Consider the following 20,079-nt stretch of genomic DNA (forward strand, 5'->3'; position numbering starts at 1 on the left):
GGAATGGAATGAATTGCCACCTGTGCCTGGTTGGCAAAACAGTCTTTCTTCCTGGCTGTCTTCCACAGTTTATTAGTTAGTGCTGCATGCTCTTACAACTCTTTGCCCACTGTTTATGTACACCGGTATTGTTCTATATGTTGCATGTTTCTCAGTTGTCTTGTGTTTAATGTGTGTGGTGTAACCAGATTCAGTGTGCTCATCATACTGACACTAAGTGAATTTGAGTCCTGACCTGGGGTTGCTAGTTTAGGTCTCTATCATACATTAGGGTGCAATTGAGATGCTAGTGTTTTAGAGGAGTGTGTGATGCCTTCTGTTTTCATAGGTCCTTATTGTAACATTGTGTGTGTGTGTGTGTGTGTGTGTGTGTGTGTGTGTGTGTGTGTTTGTGTGTATGTAATTGAGTGAGTGTGTGTTGGAGATGGAAGTCTGTACTTGCTGATACAGTCATAGGTCAACCCGAGGAGCCCGGGGCCCCTGTCATGGTCGTCCTGCTTTGGCCCTTGGTGGTCAGTGGCTTACATGATGTGATCCGGTCGCCCTGGTATGCCGAGGTGCGCATGCCCACTAAGAGGACGCAGCGGCTCCATGTGTGTTGAGGCGCATTATTTGGCAACAGACGCGGCAGTGGGGAGGGCCGAAAAAAAGAGGATATCCCCTGGATTTCTAAAAAGCAACGATTTATCGAGGTTAACTGCAGATTAAACATTCCTTGGTCGACCGTCGGCGAAGAACGGGCAACAAAGCGAGCGAGTAAGTTGACTGAGGTGAAGCCGAAGTTTTTTTGTAAGTGGATCGAGGGGAGCCTTTTATTCGGAGTCGTCGAGAGGAGCCAGGCTTTCCTCCACCTATCTGTGACGATAAAGAAGCTGATGGGCTGTTGAAAAGTAACACTTCTCCGCAGAGGCAAAGGTTGAGCACTGGGTGGGAGAAGGGGGGTGGCGGGGGGTTACTCGCTCAGCCAAAATATTATTTTATTTTACGTTTTCTTAAGCGTGCCAGCTTCTAACTGTGATCCCTGGACTTGATTTTGTGCAGTAGAAGTCGTTAAATGAGGTAAGGATTATAACGTTACGTTACATCGCCAGCGGCTCTTCGGCGGCAAGCTCGGTCCGTGGGCCGGTCGGTGAAATTTGTGAGTTCCGAAACGGTTTTTCCTCCGGAGGGGACACCCAGGTATAGACTCCCGGTGAGCCTCGTATTGCCTCACTTTTAGGGCAGTAGAATGAAAGTTTGTGCCCCTCTTTTTTTTTAGCTGATGGTTGTCCCGCATCGGGGTGCAGTCAGGTCAACGATTCGGGCTCGGTTCTGGTTGTGTGGGTCACGCTGAAGAGCAGCTGCCCGGCTGGAGGACTTTCACTACTTGGACTTGAAGTCGGTGGCGGCCGTTGGTGGTCAGACGTTAACGGCTCATTAACATTAACGGCTTCGTGCTGTTGTTTGTGCGTTATAGCTAATGTTAGCTCGCTAACTAATAACACGCTCAGCTCCTCTGTGGCGGTGTCAATAATAAAAAAGCCGGCTGGTTGCACATGTAGTGTGGGCTGGGTTTAGTTTTTTAAAGGGCTGAGTTTGGTGTGGATGGTGTACTGGGTGGTGTAACGTTAATGGTGGACGCTGCTGCCCGCTTTAAGCCCCCTTGGCACCAGTGTTGGTTCTGCTATCTGGTAGCTAATCTTCCTACTTCTCTCTGTGACAACCGTAGTCTTCCTCCTCTTAAAGCTGAACACACACACACACACTCTCTGACACACACCGCACACACTGCCTCTCTGTCTCTTCCTCTCACCCAGACACGCACACACACACACACACACACACTTCCAGCCAACACAACCAAACGAGTTTGCTGCGCTTCGGGACAAAGCTTTGCTCAGGATTTCTGCCATCACACCAGTTTCTACACATTTTTGTATTGTCTGTTTATCTGGACGCACTCAGATGGATTTTTAATATTTAATGATTAAATATGACAGAAGCTGATGTTGCTTACTGGGTGTTGACAGAACCGCACACAGCATTGCACGTCGTGTTATGAAGGCACTGGCTTCTGCTGTTAACTTTATTTGGGATCGTTTTAACACTTTAAAGCTCAATTGCGCGTTTGATGAAATACTGGTTTCGATTGAGAGTTAGGTGTTATTACACAATGTCTGTACTGTTATTAGATATTTAAATCGGCTGCTTTCACAGTAAAAATAATTATACTAATTTGTAATACTAAAATACTAATACTCATTTTTTAAAATGAGTTCTTGCCTAATATGCATGATTTCAGACATTATTGTTTTTGTTAGGGCTGCAGCTAATGATTATTTTCATTATGCTTAAACTGCTGATTATTTTCTTGATTAATTGTTTGGTTTATAAAATGATAGAACATCCCAGTTTACCAGAGTCCAAGTTGACGTCTTCGAATGTCTTGTTTTGTCTGGCAAGAACAGTCCAAAATCTTAGGTTCACTGTTAAAGAAGGGTAGGAAGGTGTTTACATCTGTGAAGCTGTGTACTGTGCTTATGGGTGCCATGCAGAATGGGGATGTTATGGTGGTAAAGTGATCTGCTGTCAAGAGACTTCATTGCCTCTTTGTGGAAATCTGGAATGAACTCTCAGTTGTTCATGTGAACAAAGGGCTTGTAAAGGGTTACTTGCACATTAACAGTCTGTTGCATTGTTTATGAACTGTCACTGTGAACAGAATACAGGATGCCTTTAGTGAAGGGGTTGTCTAACACTGGTCAGATGAGAGGAGAATGCCTTTCTTTGACACAGGCATTACTGAGCCACCTGTTATGACAGACAGTGCTGAAGTTGCGAAGCCCTGGTAGTCCTGTCCATCCCAGAGTGACTGTATTCATAGTATTAAAATTACAATACTGGGTGAGAGGTTGCTCCCAAGTTTTGTTGTTTTCCAGAAAGCACAGACACAAGAGTGATCCAGAGGAGTTGCATAATCTGCCACTGTTCTGGACAGGGTTGTCTGCTGGCCACATTTTAAGCTACTGCACGTGACTGCAAGGGTCAGAGGGTAGCTGTTTGGTCAAGCCTCCATGACTTCATCAAATATATAGGATATAGGCAGCAGTGCTTTGAGTGACTAGATAAATTACTGCCTCGGGGCAGATAGAAACGACCCTCAGCATGAAACAAGACAGGCGTAGATAAACTGTGAATTCTGGTGAGCGGGGCCCTGATAGCGTTAGCAACCTGATACCAGATTAAAGTATGCGTATTCTGTGTTGGTGAAAGCCACACTCGCCAAGAGTCAAGTACCTGCTCTGTGCAATTTGATAATATGGTAGGAACCATTGTGATTTAATTACAGTGCAAATGTAACGGGAGGATTGTGCTTGATTAAGTAACACTTGCAAAAAACTTGGAAAAAGTCTACCAACACAAACTGTACAGTCTTCATGTACAAGTTGTAAACCAAATAAAGAAATAATGAGATATAACGTAATGACTTAGCTCAGAACCTTTTTTTGAGCATCAAAAACTAAGCAGTAAGTAGTAAATTATCTAAAGTAAACGTGAGGTTTTGACCACTGTTGAATCTTACATGTACACCAGAGAAAGAGTCCTTTTTAATATAGCCTATTGTTCTTTTTCTCTTGCTCGTCATTAAATTAAGGCTACATCATAGACTGTATAAAAGAAGTGGACGTAGTCATCGTGACGTCACCTGTTCGTTTGTGGACTGCCATTATGAAGCCTCGAGTTTGGCCGATAGGGCGCCACCGTGTTGATTTTTTGCAACCAAGAAGTGCCCAGAAGTGACTGTATTTGGACTATATGGCCGTGCGTGGCGCTAGTTAGCTTGCTTAGCTAGGTGCATCTGTAATTCACCTGAACTGTCATTTTAACAGGGCTGACAATTTTGTCTAGCGAACAGCAGTCTTTAAACTAAATGTACTCACCAGAGAAAGTGAACAGCCAACTCCCAATACGCTTTTTCAACGCTGCAGGTTAAATTTACACTTACACATATGAGCCACTCTAGCCTGATTGACAAGTTGCCATGGTAACAACTTGTCAATCACAGATAATCCCGCCCTGAAGCATACTCTGCCTTAAGGTCTATTTTCCTCTAAATGGGACCATAATTTACTAAATGAACATCATGTTGTATTGAAGAAGACTTGAAACTAGCGACTGAGACCATAAACTCATTATGAAAGTGTTTACTGAGGTAATAAATCAGCTGAGAAGTAGGGTCATTTTACCATTATTTTTAACGGAACCAGACTTCTTTTTGCAACCAGAAGTGTCGCCCCCTGATGGCCGTTAAATAGAATACAGGTTTATGGGACTTCCGCATTGGATTCACGTCTCAGACCGGAAGCTTCACCATTGGGCTACATAAAGTTAGCGTTTTTATGTCCCCAAGCTACCACATTTCAGCTTAATTTGTTTGTTTTTTATTAAAGAGAAAATGTAACTACATTTTGTATATTTGTATACGCCTACTTTAATCTGGTTCTACATTTACAGTATAATTTGGCTTTAGTTTTTATTACACCCATTTTCAAAAGGGAGCCCTGCTCACACACTAAAGACCAGGCCTGGGTGGTGTCTCAAAATATATGTGACACTTACACTTCCTTTGCTAGCAGCTTCATTGGCTAATATGCAGTTGAGTCTGTCATCCACTTAATTTCGTGAGACAATTAATATCCATTTTTGAACACTACAAATGGTAAAGAAAATTCTTATCATGGCACATATTTCCACTAGTGAGCCATTTAGACCTGTGGGATATAAATAGCATCCACTCCTACAATGGAAGACCCAACAGCATGCTGGGAAATACACAACAAATAATGTGTTTGTCGGTGGACAAATAATGTGTTTGTCAGCAAAGACAATGGAACTTTTTCCTCTGTCAAAAAGGATTTGGTCCAAAGTATGTTGATATTTTTGAAAGAAGCGCTGAGGGAAAACTATTGGTCTGATAAAAAATGTATTAAAAGAGTGACAGCCAAAGCCAGCAGCCCCACAAACTTAAGGACACATCACCATGACCACCACAGTACAATGAAGTCTTTACAGTGTTGTTAAATGCTGTTAGAGGATTTCCATCTTATTTGAATATTTATCAGGATAAAATTGTGTAGCGAGATAATTCTGATAATCGTGCCATGAAACTTCTATACCCACACAAATACAGACTCATAAAAGTAGTATAATATTAAAATGGACTGTGTAGCTCTTTATCCCGATATGTGCGTTAGTTTACTTGCATGTTAACTTTGTGTACATGCATTGGTTTGTCATTTGTGTACAGTTTTTCTTTCTGTTTCAGTTGCTGTCAGAGTCTTTGGTTGCATATGATGTCAGGTTCTTGGGTGGGGGTTTGGTGTGTGTGTGAGGGGCTTGATGGAAATGTGTGTAAACTGCCATGGAGATGAAATATGAAACCTGTCAGCCATTCAGTTCCCCGTTACAAAGATAGGGTCAGTGTCCGTGTAAGGATTGAGGGAGGTGGTGGGGGGGGGGGGGCGTTCCCCGTGTCTAACATCTTCCCCCATCATCATTTCACAGCAATACACCCAGCACGTACGCACGTGTACACTCACACTGTATAATGGCCGTCACTCTGGAAGCCTGGCGTCTGCTCCAGCACCTGAAGGGTTAAAACTAGATTCAGCTTCTCCCTCAGTCATACACACACACACAAACACACACACACACACTAGCCAACCGGTTTAAACCGGTTCTCAGGAAAAGTGCTTTGTGTGTCCCACTGAATCCTGGGAAGGGTCATGTCATGTGTGTCTCAGTTATGTCAGATTATTTAAACAAACTTATGTCAGCTCTGTGTTATCAGATGATTGCTCTGCATGCAATGTGACTGTGTATGTACTGTATATTGTATAGGTACATCATGTATACACTGAGTATGCTTTATGCTCGCTGCCATAACCATTATGAGAAAAGGAAGGGGAGGGGGTAGTAGTGTGTGTCTATGAGAAGTAGTAGGTTATAAGGGTTAATTGTAGTCCCCCCCCCCCCCAATCTCGATTCTGTAACATACATGCATGAATATGATTCGGGACCCAACCGCTTTTCTACTTAGTGGTTGTCCAGTAAATAGCGACAGTCTGAGTGTATCTCTTGAGTGTCACCTGTGCTTTCTGTTTTGGATCGTGTGAACTTTGAGCACAGATCGTCTCCTGTGGTTTACCGTTTACACATTTGATAGTGACCAAAGTCAGTTAAATTGGTGTGCGTGTACATGCACAATAGTATCCTGGTTTTGATCTTATTCTGGACATGAAGTTTACATGGAATATTGCGCTTTCTGTCCACAGCTAGGGTCACGGGTTTATACATGTTTCTGAAAGGATAAGATCTTTAAATTCATAACACAGAAAAAAAATACTCCAAAAACCTGATAATGTTCAGTCACTTTCTTTTGTGAAAATAAAAAAAAGAAGAAAATAACTTGTTCACACCACATGTTGTATGATCACGTCGGAAGGCAAAGGTGTGTATACCTGTTCCACCATAACGCACGAAGGCAGGGTGAAGAGCCAGGCGTCAGAGAAAGGGATGAGATGTGATAACAGCGCATACTTTCAGACAGTCCAGTCTAAAAGTCTAGTCTATAGTATAATAATTGTACAGGCATAAGAACCATGCCCTATCATGTGTGTCATAAGAGATGCTGTGTGAAAAGAATGTGGTTGTGTACTTTCCACCAATCAGTTGACAGAAGTGTACGAGGAATTTGATGCCACTGATTTATCAATAGTAAGACTGACTCTTTTAGTACACATTTAGATAATAAAGGTATGATGTCTGTTATACATACCTGATTACACTGATATGGAGATTGCATCAGAGGTGAACACAGAGCAATGATAAGCCATTATCAAAATCCTGAAGGTAAACATGTATGGACCAATGTGGTGTACCATCTCCCTGTGTCTCCTCTCTCATTTCTGGATTCAGAGCAGCCTCTGGAGGGGTAATGTGTGTCTGTATGTACCATGTACTGGTGCACATCTGTCAGTGTGCACTCTGTGGCTGCTCAGCTGTCTAACAGAACGAGCTGCTATATCTCTCCATCTCCAGTCTTGCTGGCATGTCAACATCTGGTGGGATTGAATTTGTTATACAAGGGATATCAGACGGTAATGGATCTGGGGCTCCTCCTCAGTTCCTGACTCAAGGATAGAAAAGGTTATACACAAACTAGAGTATTTGAAATGAATAAAAAAATAATTCCACTTACACACAAATGACTAAAATACTTTCATTCAAGGGTCATTATGAATATTTCAACAGATAGCATGCTCCATTTAATTCTGGATATTCCCTAAGTCCCTTATAACTCTTATTTGATTACGATGTTGTCATGTTCTCCCAGCTGTTTGATGTGTCACTGCAGCATTTTTTGTTATCAAAGACCTTGTTGTAGCAGTCAAGTGATCCTCATTTTTTTGAGGAACATCATTTTTTTCAGTTTCCCTTATTTTGGTTTTTGGTTTAGACTGAAATTGGGATAATTGGATGTTGTGGAATTATACTTTAGTCAACATCTTGGTTATGTGACATTACTAATACAACATGTTTTGTCTGGGAGCACTTTTAATCACCTTGTGCCCCCTACAGCCGATTCAGGTCAGTTTTGTCTACTTGAGTTCTGATGATGCACAATCACAACCACACTTTCAGCAAAACGGATAATTTATAACTGGTTAATAGCTCTTTACTGTATGTTTGACAGATTATGTCCACATCACAAGAATAAAATGTGACATCCACTCAGAGCTTTGACTTTTTAATGGATAACTTTGGTATTTTTCAACCTGGATCCTATTTTCCCATGTTTTTGTGTCTAAGTGACTAATTGGGACAACATTTTATAAAATTGGTATTGAGCGAGCACGCAGAAGTCGGCAGTAGCGAAACAACGCTTCAACATAATCCTCGTGGGTTATTGCACACTGTCATGGTAGGTCCGCTGAAGTGCTTGTTTTTGCAACTCACAGGCACGGATTGTGTGTAAGTGTCTGACAACATTATGGAAAGGATCCCACACAGAGAAAGACCCACACAGAGAAAGACTTTACTTTTTTAAAGAGTAAGATCCTCCTTGTTTAACAAGAAACAGTCGCAAAATCGCCCTTGTCAAAGCCACCAGACTCCCTTGCCTCCATCAGATATTTTGTTTGTGTTATTGTGTGACTTTCGTGTTTTTAACCCTTTAAAAAATCAAAGTCACACAATAACTCAAACTTACTGAACATGGCAGTGTAAGACCAGCAACTTTCGTGTTCCTCAATATAAAATTATTGTTTTTGTCAATGGAATCTGGTGGCTTTGACAAGAGTAATATAGCGACTGTTTCTGGTTAAATAAAAAAAGGATCTTACTCTTCAAAAAAAGGTGTCTTTCTGTAGGGATCCTGTCGGTAATGTTGTCAGACACTTCTGACAATTCACAATCTGAGTCTGTCACTGGCAAAAACAAGCAGTTTTGTGATGGGGGCACAAGGATTACGTTGCTTTTAATTAATATTTACACAGTGAGAAATGAGTAGGTAATTGAGTTGGGGGATTATGGGAGTGAGATTGAAGGAAGTGGTCTTAAATCTCGCGCCCGAGTGATTTGCAGGAACCTCTGTCCACCTGTAAACGCGCAGGTGGGTCTAGAGTATAACTGGATCAAAGTGGCCTGCTGACAGACATGTCCTGGTTTCTCTGTTGTGTCTGAGGGTTTTTGGAGTTTCAGTGGACCCAAAGATTGCTGTGGATCCAAGTACAGACTAGCTAGAGAAAGTGGATTAAGTGTACTTCTCTGTTTATTCTTTTTTCAGAATAATTGTAACTCAATTATTTGCTCAACCCCTCAACCTGTTTTTATTTTCCATTTAACTCTTTTAACCCCGATTGTAACACTGTAACTTTTATTATATTTTATGTTGCTTTTAAACTTTTTTATATTTCCCTGTTGCTTGTATGTTTTATGTAAAGCACTTTGAATTACCTTATTGTTGAAATGTGCTATACAAATAAACTTGCCTTGCCTTGCAGCCCTGTTTCACTGCTGTTGACTGCAGAGCGCTTGCTTAGCACTAGACCAACTTCAAAAAAGGTTGTCCCAGTTAGAACAAGGTTCCTCAGTTGCTGAGGGCTAAATGAATAGACCTCTGGTGATGTGTTGACCATGTTGCTCACAATTTACCTATCTAGCTCTAAACAATATGGGAACAAACCATTTAATAATACCTAATAATCCTACCCCAGTACTCCACACTTGGTTATAGATGACTGACATTTCAGCTACTTTCATCTGACTCTTCAGATTTTAACTACTTTCAGGACTTAAAATAGAAAATGATAATGTAATCATTGGGTTTTGACACATTAAAGGTGCTCCTAGGAGGTTGCTGCTGCTGTCTGGCAAAAGATACAGAAGTATCTGCTGTCTTGCCACCAGACTACAGAGCGGCTTCTTCCCCCAAGTTACAAAATAGTTACAAAATAGTTTATTTTTTATCTGATTTCATTTTGTATATAATGTTTGCTTTGTAGTATAAAAGGAAAGGAAGTGCATCTTATTTTACAACCCTGTTGTAATATGACAAATAAATGTATCTTGTACCCTGTCCTCACCAGTTTGTATCTATTGATGTCCATTACCAGTACCAGCTCAACTTGCTTCGCCTCGCCTCGACTCGGTTTGGCCGTGCTCCGTTTTCCATTGCAGATAGTACCCAGAGATAGTACCCGTCAGTGTAGCTGGTCGTCATAGCAACGCCACACACAACTGCCGCGACGTAATGTTCAATGTGACACACACAGCTTTCTCTTTATTTAATTTAAAACATTTCAACATTACTCAGAATGTAAAGACAGATAAGCGGTATGAAAACCTTCTAGCTGTGATTTCTTTTTGCTCGTTCTAGCAGATAACTTATAAAAGCTCATCACCAAAATTGTTTATTTGTATTTATTTAACTCTTGTCTGAGTTAGATGCTTGGATGTTGTGATGAAATGTGACAAGACTCTGTGTAGAAGGCTTTAATAATGAAAGTCTGTATCTTGTGGGACTTAACCTGTAACTTTGATTCTGTATATAACAACAGTTATTTCTTACTTCATCTGCAGGGGATGTCTGAGGAGGCTGTCCGCCAGACACGCAGCCAGAAGAGGGCGTTGGAAAGGGATGCTGCTCCCCAGTCTAGAGAACCCACTGATGCTGACAATGAAAGCAAAAAGCCTAAATTGGACCCATCTGAATCCACAACAGAGACACAAACTAAACCCACACCTGACCCTGTCTTGGAACAGGACAGTCAGAGCCGGACAGGGGACGGATCAGCGCACGGGAAAGAGCAGAGTCGCTTGGCATTATCTTTAGTGTTACCTTTGGCCTCCCAGCCAGTGCAGGATGAACAGGAGCGGAACCACAGACAACAGACGGTTGAACCCAGCTCAGACAATCGAACTGACTGCAATGACAGAGCCAGGAGGGTGAAGACAGAGCCAGCCATAGATACAAGGAGCCGGGTACGACTGACGGAGCCTAAGCCGTCCAGTGGTCTGCTGGCTGCAGGCGAGGTGAAGGCCACCATTAAAGTTGAAGTTCAAACGGGAGAACAGCCCGTGGACATGAGTACCTCCAGAGGGTGAGAAACATTTATAGTTGTAGTTTAAAGTAAACTCTCTGCCACTGTAAAAACCACACAGAGTACCCGCCAAAGATATAATTGTGTGAATGTGCAGAAAAGTTACCTGGTTTCTCTGAAAGATTGCAGGTTTAGAAAAAAAACACTTATCAGTGTAAAAAAGGATAAAGGATACTATTTGAATCTAAAAAAAGGACTCCAAATGTTTAAAGTTACTTTTATGATCCTGTTGTTCTTTTAACTTACTGTGTAAGAGAGATGACAGTGGGGGAATGTTGTCCTCACAGAGGTGAACTTTTAGTCTACCTCCATTTTCCCCCCACTCACCACCTGAACCCTAAAAACTCCCCTCGCACAAAATGAAGCCGTGTGTCACAAACCAGTTCCAGCCGGTTGTTGCCATGGTTTCCACAGTGGAAGAACGGTGAGGGGAGGGGGGGAAGGGTGGGAGGAAAAGTGAGTGTGTCACGTGATGATGACTTTGATATCATGTGACTTCTTTGGAAGAGTAGTGATTAATCCACAGGAAGTGATGATGGCGCTAAGCCCTGAGGAGAGACTAATATACACACATACACACACACACACACACACACACACACACACACACACAAGGAGGATGGCTTGGAGAGACAAGCTTCACGTTGTCCTGCCTTGACTTTATCGACTTCATATGCTCCATAGTAAAACATAATCTGTGTAATCACAAGCCCATCCTAGTTTTCTAGAGGAGCGTTACTCATGTTCTTCAGTTTTTTAAGTGCTACTAGTCAAAGAATTTAGGTCTCCACTCTCATGTATAGCCCGCAGTTGAACCAGTCACTTTGCAGAAAAAGTTATATGTGTGCATAATCATGTGATTTTTCTAGACAGAAGTGAGGGTTGATCCAAGACATGCTTTAATTCCCTTGGCATGCTTTTAATGACGTTTGTAGCCCAATACAGGCCGTGCTTCAGACGCCTAGTATGCCCTGCCATAATATCCTGTTTCAACAGGAAATACGTGCTCTCAAACAGCCATTGCATTGTGACTTTAACCTTTGCTGGAGCTTTAAGACCCACATTGTCCCTCTTTGACATTTAGGACTGTTCTGTTGTTGGAATATCATCAACATGAAGAGAAGCTGTGTGGAGAGATGCCTGGACTTGTTTGATTATAGTGAGGCTGATCAACCCACAGTCATAAATTATAATTCTGATTTAGGAGCAGAGCTCCATGAATACAGACATTACAAATGGCGGCAAATATTTTAGCCAGTGGAGGAATACTCAACAGCCATAAGAATATTCTTAACCTCAACCCTACTGGATGAGTCAAACAAACTCATACTTTGCAGCTAAACATTGTTTAAACTCAAATAACATTATTTTAAATTCTAGTGGTGATCCCAGTGTGTTCAAATTAGCAAATATGTCAAACATGAAGTCCTGGTTTGGATATTTCACATCATAAAGCTTCAGTAACAAGCTGGAACAAGCTGATACCGAATATTTATGATACTCTCAGATAGTGTGGAACCAGATGATTTGACAAGCTTAAATCTACTTATGAGTAAATAAAAGTGGATTATGAAACGGATTAAAAAACTTTTTAACCATTTGTTTTATTAGTGCTTGGTTTAATTCATAGCCAGAATACTGAAATGTTATTGTCCCACTTATGTCCAGTATTATAAAAAGGGAGAAGCGCCCTCCGTCCCCTGAAGATGACGACGTCATCATATTGTCAGATAACGACTCCCCCAGTCCACCGATGAATGGCTTCAGCCACTTTAAGGAGCTGGACACAGACCTGCTCATGGTGAGACACACCTACACAAAGCTAGAAGTCCATTTCCTGCTGCTACTGAAACGGATCCTGAGACAGGTTTACATCATAACCTAGGCCTTGTGTATTAGCTTTTAGAGATTTTTAAAATGTGGACAGGGCAAGTTGGTTTAATGTCTGAAAACATTATGGAAATGATCCCTACAAAGACCTTTTTAAAGATAGTAAGAGAATATAGAGTAAGATCCTTTTTGTTAAACCAGAAACAGTCGCTATATCGCTCCCGTCAAAGCCACCAGACTCCCTTTACAAAAATAGTCATTTTACCTCTCTGGTCTACCGCTACCTCGATAGGTTAGTTTGTATTATTGTGTGACTTTGTCTGTGAAGGTTCTCAGTCATCCAGGGCCCTGTTTTAGAAAGCAGGCATAACAAACTCTGAGCTTATCCCTGAGCTTTGAGTTGATTGAGCCTGAGGTGGCAAACTCTGAATTTTCGGTTCCAGAACAGCTGATCAGAATAAGTTCAATCAACACTGAGTATGTTGAGCCTGATGGAAGTGCGTGCGTGGGGATGAAAAAAAGCCATCATCAATGGAGCTCCGTTACTACGATTCACCATGGCAAGGGGTAAATTAAGGCAGAGCCTCGCGGACCATGAAAGGCTCTAAAACACAAGATTGGAAGAAGGATTGATACGTTAACAATATTACATTTTATATAGTGTTGCTAATTCACCATTTACCAGACTGAAATTTCTTTAATGAATGATAAAGTGCTACAGCCCATTACATTCGAATTAAATTAAATAGGAAGGCTATATTTATTAAGCTGTAACGGGACAAAATGCCGGTGGCAATTGCCTACATGATTATGAATATAGGTAGGCTATAGATCAAATATAAGACACGGTTTACTCGTGAACCTGTGATTGTAAAGTCACAGTCACAACCAGCAGGTTAGCCTATTAATTATTTTTATGCAGTAGAAAATGTGTCTATAGGTTTAAAGTTTTAGATGTCTATTTTACATTAATGAAATCTTTCTCATTTTGTATTTTATTAATGTTATCAAAACAAATTCAGACTATCAGCAGGTAGGCCTAAAACTCACTTTTAAACCTTATTTAGGCCTATTTGTTTCAGCTGCACCACAGTCATCCTCACTCAGTAATAGTCACATTAGCCCATCTCCAGTTGACAACTAAGTGGGGTAAGACGCCTCCCCATGGTAATTCTAACAAAAAACATAAAATGCCACAGTTTGTTTTTCTCAACATTTCTTCTGGTTGCCCCTAGTCTCACTGAACTAAAAATTTCCTCTTGTTTCAACACAATTTTTTTAATTATTTGATCAACGCCATTCTGACCTAATTTGATCAAATTTATATATATATATATATATATATATATATATATATATATATATATATATATATATATATATATATATATATATTTACATTAAGGGGAGCCTTAAGATAAGTTATGTAATTGTTTAGAGTGAAAGATTTTTTGGTTAAAGTAGTAAAATGCTAGATTAGTATGTTTGGGGTAAGATGCCCCCCCTCCAGTGGGATAAGACGCCCCCCCGGGTGCCGTGCCCGGTTAGGGTTGATCGTTTGGCATCTTACCCCATGTGGAAAATGCCTTTTCCCTAAAAAATACATTTGATTAAATACAAATTAATTTGTCAACTGTAGCTATTTATTTTATTTTATAATATGTTACCCAAAGCATAGCCTTCTTAAAGGTACAAAACAAAATCAATAAAATGTTCTTTAATGTGTCAGAAAATAGACATTAATCTTAGCGGGGGCATCTTACCCCATTAGCTGGGAAAAATGCCTTTCTCCTAAAATTTACATTTGATTAAATTCAAATTAATTTCTCAACTGTAGGTATTTATTTAACTTTATATTATGTTACCCTAAGCATGGCCATCTCCAAGATATAAAAAAACTGTAAAATATTATTTTATGTGTCAGCAAATAGACATCGAGCTTAGGGTGGGCGTCTTACCCCACTTTACCCTACGATAGGAATGTTCCAATCAGTGCGACTAATATGAAAGATTAGGCCTACTGCAGTAATTAATGAACATGTTTATTGATCAGTTTTATTGGTTACATATTAAATAGTGATTACTGCAGTAGCCCACAGTAAGTGTTTTCAGTGCAACTGTCCACAGAGTCGTGTGTGGAGATCTGTCCTTATGTTGACGACAGATTGATCATAAAGCGGTCATGTTCAAGATCATGTTCAACTAATAGCTTATCTAACCAGGATTTTAAAGTTTTTAAAAATGTAAATGCGTTCAGATATGTGCTTTTATATCGACAGTATGAATGAGGAAATGAAACTGTGTGTCAGACAGCCGCCTCAGGCTCCGCAGGGGAGAGGAGTTAGAGAGAAACTGACGGTTTTCCAACTTATCCTGTTCACAGCATCAGTTTCCGGAGTTACTGATCTAGGGATTATCTGATCTCGCTCTCTGAAACAGAAAACCCAGATGTTCCCTCATCTCAGGCTCAACATATTCTGAATTTTCACTAATCCTGCTTTCTGAAACGGGGCACAGGTCATAGTTATCCAAAGAAGGTTAAAATCAAGGGCAACTGGACTTTGTCTCATCCAAGAGACTTCAGAACTAAAGAAGTCTCTCGGATGAGAAACAAAATGTCTTCAAGTATCTTCCACCAAGTCCAGTTGTCCTTGATTTTAACCTTCCTTGGATGTGTGACTTTGGTATCAGTGAAAACACCAAAGTTGCACAAAAATACAAACAAACAACAACAACAACAACAACAACAAAGTCACACAATAACACAAACAAGCTAACCGACCAAGGGAACTCATGTGTTCTGTGAGGTAAAATTACAGTTTTAATCAATGGTGGCTTAACAAGAGTGATACAGCGGTTTCTGGCTAAACCAAAAGGATCTTACTCTTTAAAAGAGGTCTATCTCTGTAGGGATCCTTTCCACAATATTGTCAGACATTTAAACAGACAGAAAACCTTTATTGTCATTGTACAAAATATACAATGAAATTAGGAGCGCTTTTCAGCAGAAACTGTTTTTAAAAGTGTCCTTAAAGTGAAACTGATCTAAAGGTCCAGCTTGTGATGCACCTATACCACCTGCTAGTATCATGTATGTTTATAATAACAATCTAAGCCTGTCAGTTGCAAAAGCAGGCACTTTATTGGACGTATTATGACAGGAAGCAATTGCCCACAAGGATTACGTTGCAGCTTTGTTTTGCTGATGCTGTAGCGTGTTCGCTCAATACTGGACTATTTTCAAAAAATGTTGTCCCTATTAGTCACATAGACACAAAAACATGAGAAAATAAGGTCCAGGTTGAAAAATACTAGGGCTGAAACGATTCATCGATTAAATCAATTAATTTGATTACTAAAATGAATCGACGCAAATTCTTTGCATCAAGGCTTAGTTTAATCTAAACTATATAGCACACTGTTTCACACTGACATTTATTACTGTCGCACATCACGCTTACCTGTGTTAACACGACATGATTATGATGGCGCTGTTTGCAAAGTGGAGGGAGAGAAAGAAAATAGTGAGGGACGAAGAAGAAAGTGTTCAAAGTATGGTATTATTTCAAGCTAAAAGAAAACAACTCTGTAATGTTACAGTCCGTCCACCGTAAAACGAAACTTACGCCGCCTAACGTTACCGCGACGGCACCTGATCAGAAAGCACCCGGTGTTATGCCAACGTACACAGCTGATCCGTTACCGGGGTGGCGGGCGCCAAGCAACATTACTTCTTAAACGACGCATTGACGAAATAATCTATAGAAGCTTCGAGTACTAAAATCATCGTTAGCTGCAGCCCTAAAAAATACTGAAGTTACCTATTACGTTAGACTGTTGTAGGCATTTCAGATTAACTGAAAATGAGTGAGCAGATTAGGGTTCAATATCCCCCTCTTAGTGGACACACAACATCGAATGTTCCAGTTCCTGGAAAGGGTTTTTGTGTGTTTTCTATTGCGAGTGGTGTAAGTGATGTTATGATCTCTCGAGTATAGAAGAGCAGCCCAGCTGAGAGGGAGCGCATCATTAAGCAGCTGAAGGAGGAGCTGAGACTGGAAGAGGCCAAGCTGGTGCTGTTGAAGAAACTTCGGCAAAGCCAGATACAGAGGGACACTCTCCAGAAGGTAAATGGTTATTACCCACATCAGCACAGGGTCACACATTCCGACAAAACAGGCTTCCACTTCAAGCGTTCTGTTTGTTGTTTAATATTTTTTTCCATTTCTTTTTCAGCCCTCAGGTCTGTCCAGCTCCTCTGCTCCTCCTCCTCTAATTCGAGGAACAATTGCAAGCAATAAAGGCTCTCAGCAGGTGAATGCTCTACTATCACACATGCAGTCAGCCATACATCTGTTTGACAGCGCCTTCATATTGTAGTTCATACAGTTTCTGATGATGTTTTTTCTCTGGCCAGATTGTGACAGGCAGGAGTTCAGGCACAGTCATCCCTCCGCCACTGGTGAGAGGAGGGCAGCAGGTGTCGTCCAAACATGGCTCCCAAATCATAATGCCGCCTCTAGTCAGAGGGGCACAGGTGAGTCATGGGGAGTGTTAACAAAATTATTAAGATATTTAAATTGTATACTTTTAAATATTGCCTTTGCCAGGACAAAGATAGCCTGGGTTGTTCATTCTCACTGATGTTTTTCACTCTCCTGAGACAAACTGCAGGGAAATAATAACACTTAAACTTAGGACTTATGATCTCTCTTTGTGCCTTTCTCTTTGTGTGTGCCCTTTGCCTTGGTACTTTTGATGTCCCTCCCTTGTCCTCCACTACCTTTGTCTGTGATGTCCCTCCGTGTAATCCCTCCATTGTCCTGGTTAGCCCATCTCTGTATCTCCACAGCAGATCCAGGCTCTCCGCCAGCAGCAGCAGCAGCAGCAGCAGATGGCTGCCTCTGGAGGTTCAGGCTCAGGCTCAGGACCCCCTCCTCTGCTGTTGGGCCCCAGGACCTCAGCCCCTGCTGGCCAGAGAGGCATGGCCCAGCCAGGCCTCATCAGAGTAGGCAGTAGCGCTAACATGCTGGTCAGTATCTTACAGGTACTGTCAAGTAAATAAAAGTGTGATTGTGGTGCAATTTTCACAATATCACATATGTCATTCCAAATTCTATTTGTGCAATTATAGAAACATGTAGTCAATTATTTTCACAAGTACTCCAATCAATGATATCCACTTACTATTCAAATGTACCATATTTGACTTTGATGAATTCTACAAGTTTGAGGTGTAACAAAGGTGTGCAGTGAGCACAAAATATGAAATATAAAAGTTAATATAAAGTTAAATTCTCAGTTTAAAATGATTTGCCTGTCAACCAACCAATGGAAAACCCTGCAGGTGATGACCCAAGACACAGCAAGGTCACCTGGTGATACGTGAAGCGTAGATAACCCCACTTGGTTGATTTAGCAGAATACGCCACTTCAGTTTCCACCAAACTCCCGAAGAGATGGATGACAGAAAACTTTATTTATTTATTTATTATCTACAACAGTGTTGGAGGAAGTATTTGGATCCTTTACTGAGGTAAAAGTACTCATACCTCACTGTGAAAAGTGCAGTGTGATTCTTACTGCTGAATAAGTAATAGTTGCAGCATGTTTGTCTTATTATATTATTATGATATGTAGCCAGTTTGCTACAATTATGCATCACACAACAGCTGCGGCTGTGTTTGTAACCTGACCTTTCTTTTCTCCATGAGAGGGAAGAATTTAAAAGTTAATTTAGAAGAATTAAAAAAGACCACAGATATATTTTTTTTAGCTGCGATTCGCCACTCATGCCGCCTCACCAAGCTCCGTGTGTTCTCGCATCTTTAATGATTTGTTGAAGTGTTTCAAAGTTTGCGCATTCTTTCAGAGCCAAAGCCAACACCTGTCTGATTCCAACACCAACAATCTGGTCGATCACTTCAATCATATCTGCTTGTTGTCACTAAATATTACTGCTCCTCTAAAGGTTAGGCCTACGTCTAAAGCTAGTAAGCAACCCTGGATAAATGAAAAAGGGAATGCAGGAAAGCAGAGCGCAGATGGAAAAAATCCAGTCTCCAAGTCCATTACCTCAGTCTGAAGGATTTATTAATTAACTACAACCCCTCCTTGTGCCTCAGCTGGAAGTAATGATGACTGTGAATTGTTTTTATCTTATTTTACCAATAAGGTGGTGTCAATCAGAGCCTCTATTACCCCCGCGGCCTCTTACTCAGAGGTCCTTCACCAGCAACAAGAGAGTTTTAACCAGTTTTAAAACAGTATCACAAATGAGAGTGTCCTTCCAACCCACTTGATGTAATACCTACAAAGTTTTTACTGAAAGTAATAGATTCTGTTGGGCCACATTTGATCTCTGTTTTCAACAGCTCCTATCTACTGGTTGTGTCCCTGATTATTTTAAAACGGCTTCCGTGAACCCGCTTTTAAAGAAACCTGGTTTAGATCCCTCCCTCCCACAAAATCTTAGACCAATTTCAAAACTGCCTTTTATTGCAAAGATTCTAGAAAGAATTGTGTCCAAACAGCTGCTCACTGTGCTGGAAAATAACAAAATATTTGAAAAGTTTCAATCTGGTTTCAGGAAGTACCACAGCACTGAGACTGCCCTGCTTAAAGTCACCAATGACCTTTTAATGTCTGCTGATGAAGGCATGTGCTCAGTCCTGGTACTCCTGGACCTTAGCACTGCTTTTGACACCATTGATCACAACATCATGTTAGACAGACTGAGGCACTGGGTGGGGATCTCTGGTACTGCCCTAGAATGGTTTTCATCCTACCTGTCAAATAGGAAGTTTTGCGTGTCTGTAAACAATTATGTCTCTTCATTCTGTCCAGTTAAATATGGTGTGCCTCAGGGGTCGGTCTTAAGACCCATTTTGTTTTCCTTGTATCTGCTTCCCCTTGGACATATTATCCATAAACATGGTATTTCTTTTCATATTTATGCTGATGACACACAAATATACTTGCCCGTCAGATCCACAAACCCTGGAATGCTGAGTTCACTTAACAACTGCCTTTGTGAAGATAAAAAATGGATGTCAAATAATTTCCTCCAGCTGAACTCAGACAAAACAGAAATCCTGGTCATTGGGTCCCAGCAGATGGCAAAACAAATACTGCCATCTGCTGGTTCCCTAGTAAATCACATTAAGCCTGTTGCAAAGAACCTTGTGTCTGGTTTGATAGTAATTAAAATTTTGAGCAGCACACCACAAAGCTTGTTCAATCATGTTTTTATCAACTTAGAAATATAGCAAAAATTCGATCTATGTTAACTTTTAAGGACACCGAGACCATTTTACACGCCTTCATCTCATCACGCCTGGATTATTGCAACAGCCTTTTCACTTGTTTAACCCAAAAATCTACTGATCGACTCCAGACTGTCCAGAACTCAGCTGCCAGGCTTTTAACCAGAACAAAGAAATATGACCACATTACTCCTATTTTAATTTCATTACACTGGCTCCCAGTATGTTTTAGAATTGACTTTAAAATTCTATTGATCACTTTTAAAGCTCTTCATGGCCTCTCGCCTTGTTATATTTCTGAACTTTTAGTCCCATACACACCAGCACCTACCTTTAGATCC

The 20,079-nt window shown here is 40.8% G+C and overlaps 1 protein-coding gene across 1 annotated transcript; it reads left to right on the top strand.

Annotated features, from left to right (window-relative positions):
• Positions 1-596: 596 nt before the first annotated feature.
• On the top strand, positions 597-17,363 carry LOC119902905 (transcriptional repressor p66-alpha-like; the record flags this gene model as incomplete). The annotated part of the gene is given in 7 exon segments (XM_038719295.1): positions 597-756; positions 10,123-10,643; positions 12,312-12,444; positions 16,472-16,600; positions 16,710-16,787; positions 16,891-17,010; positions 17,326-17,363. Coding segments are annotated over 6 exon segments (1,016 nt in total), but the record flags the coding sequence as incomplete, so codon positions are not given.
• Between the last annotated feature and the right edge of the window lie 2,716 nt (positions 17,364-20,079).

Source organism: Micropterus salmoides, unplaced genomic scaffold (genome assembly GCF_014851395.1).
Source record: "Micropterus salmoides isolate LMB-PRFRI ecotype aquatic unplaced genomic scaffold, ASM1485139v1 Ms_hic_scaffold_14, whole genome shotgun sequence".
NCBI classification, from domain to species: domain Eukaryota; kingdom Metazoa; phylum Chordata; class Actinopteri; order Centrarchiformes; family Centrarchidae; genus Micropterus; species Micropterus salmoides.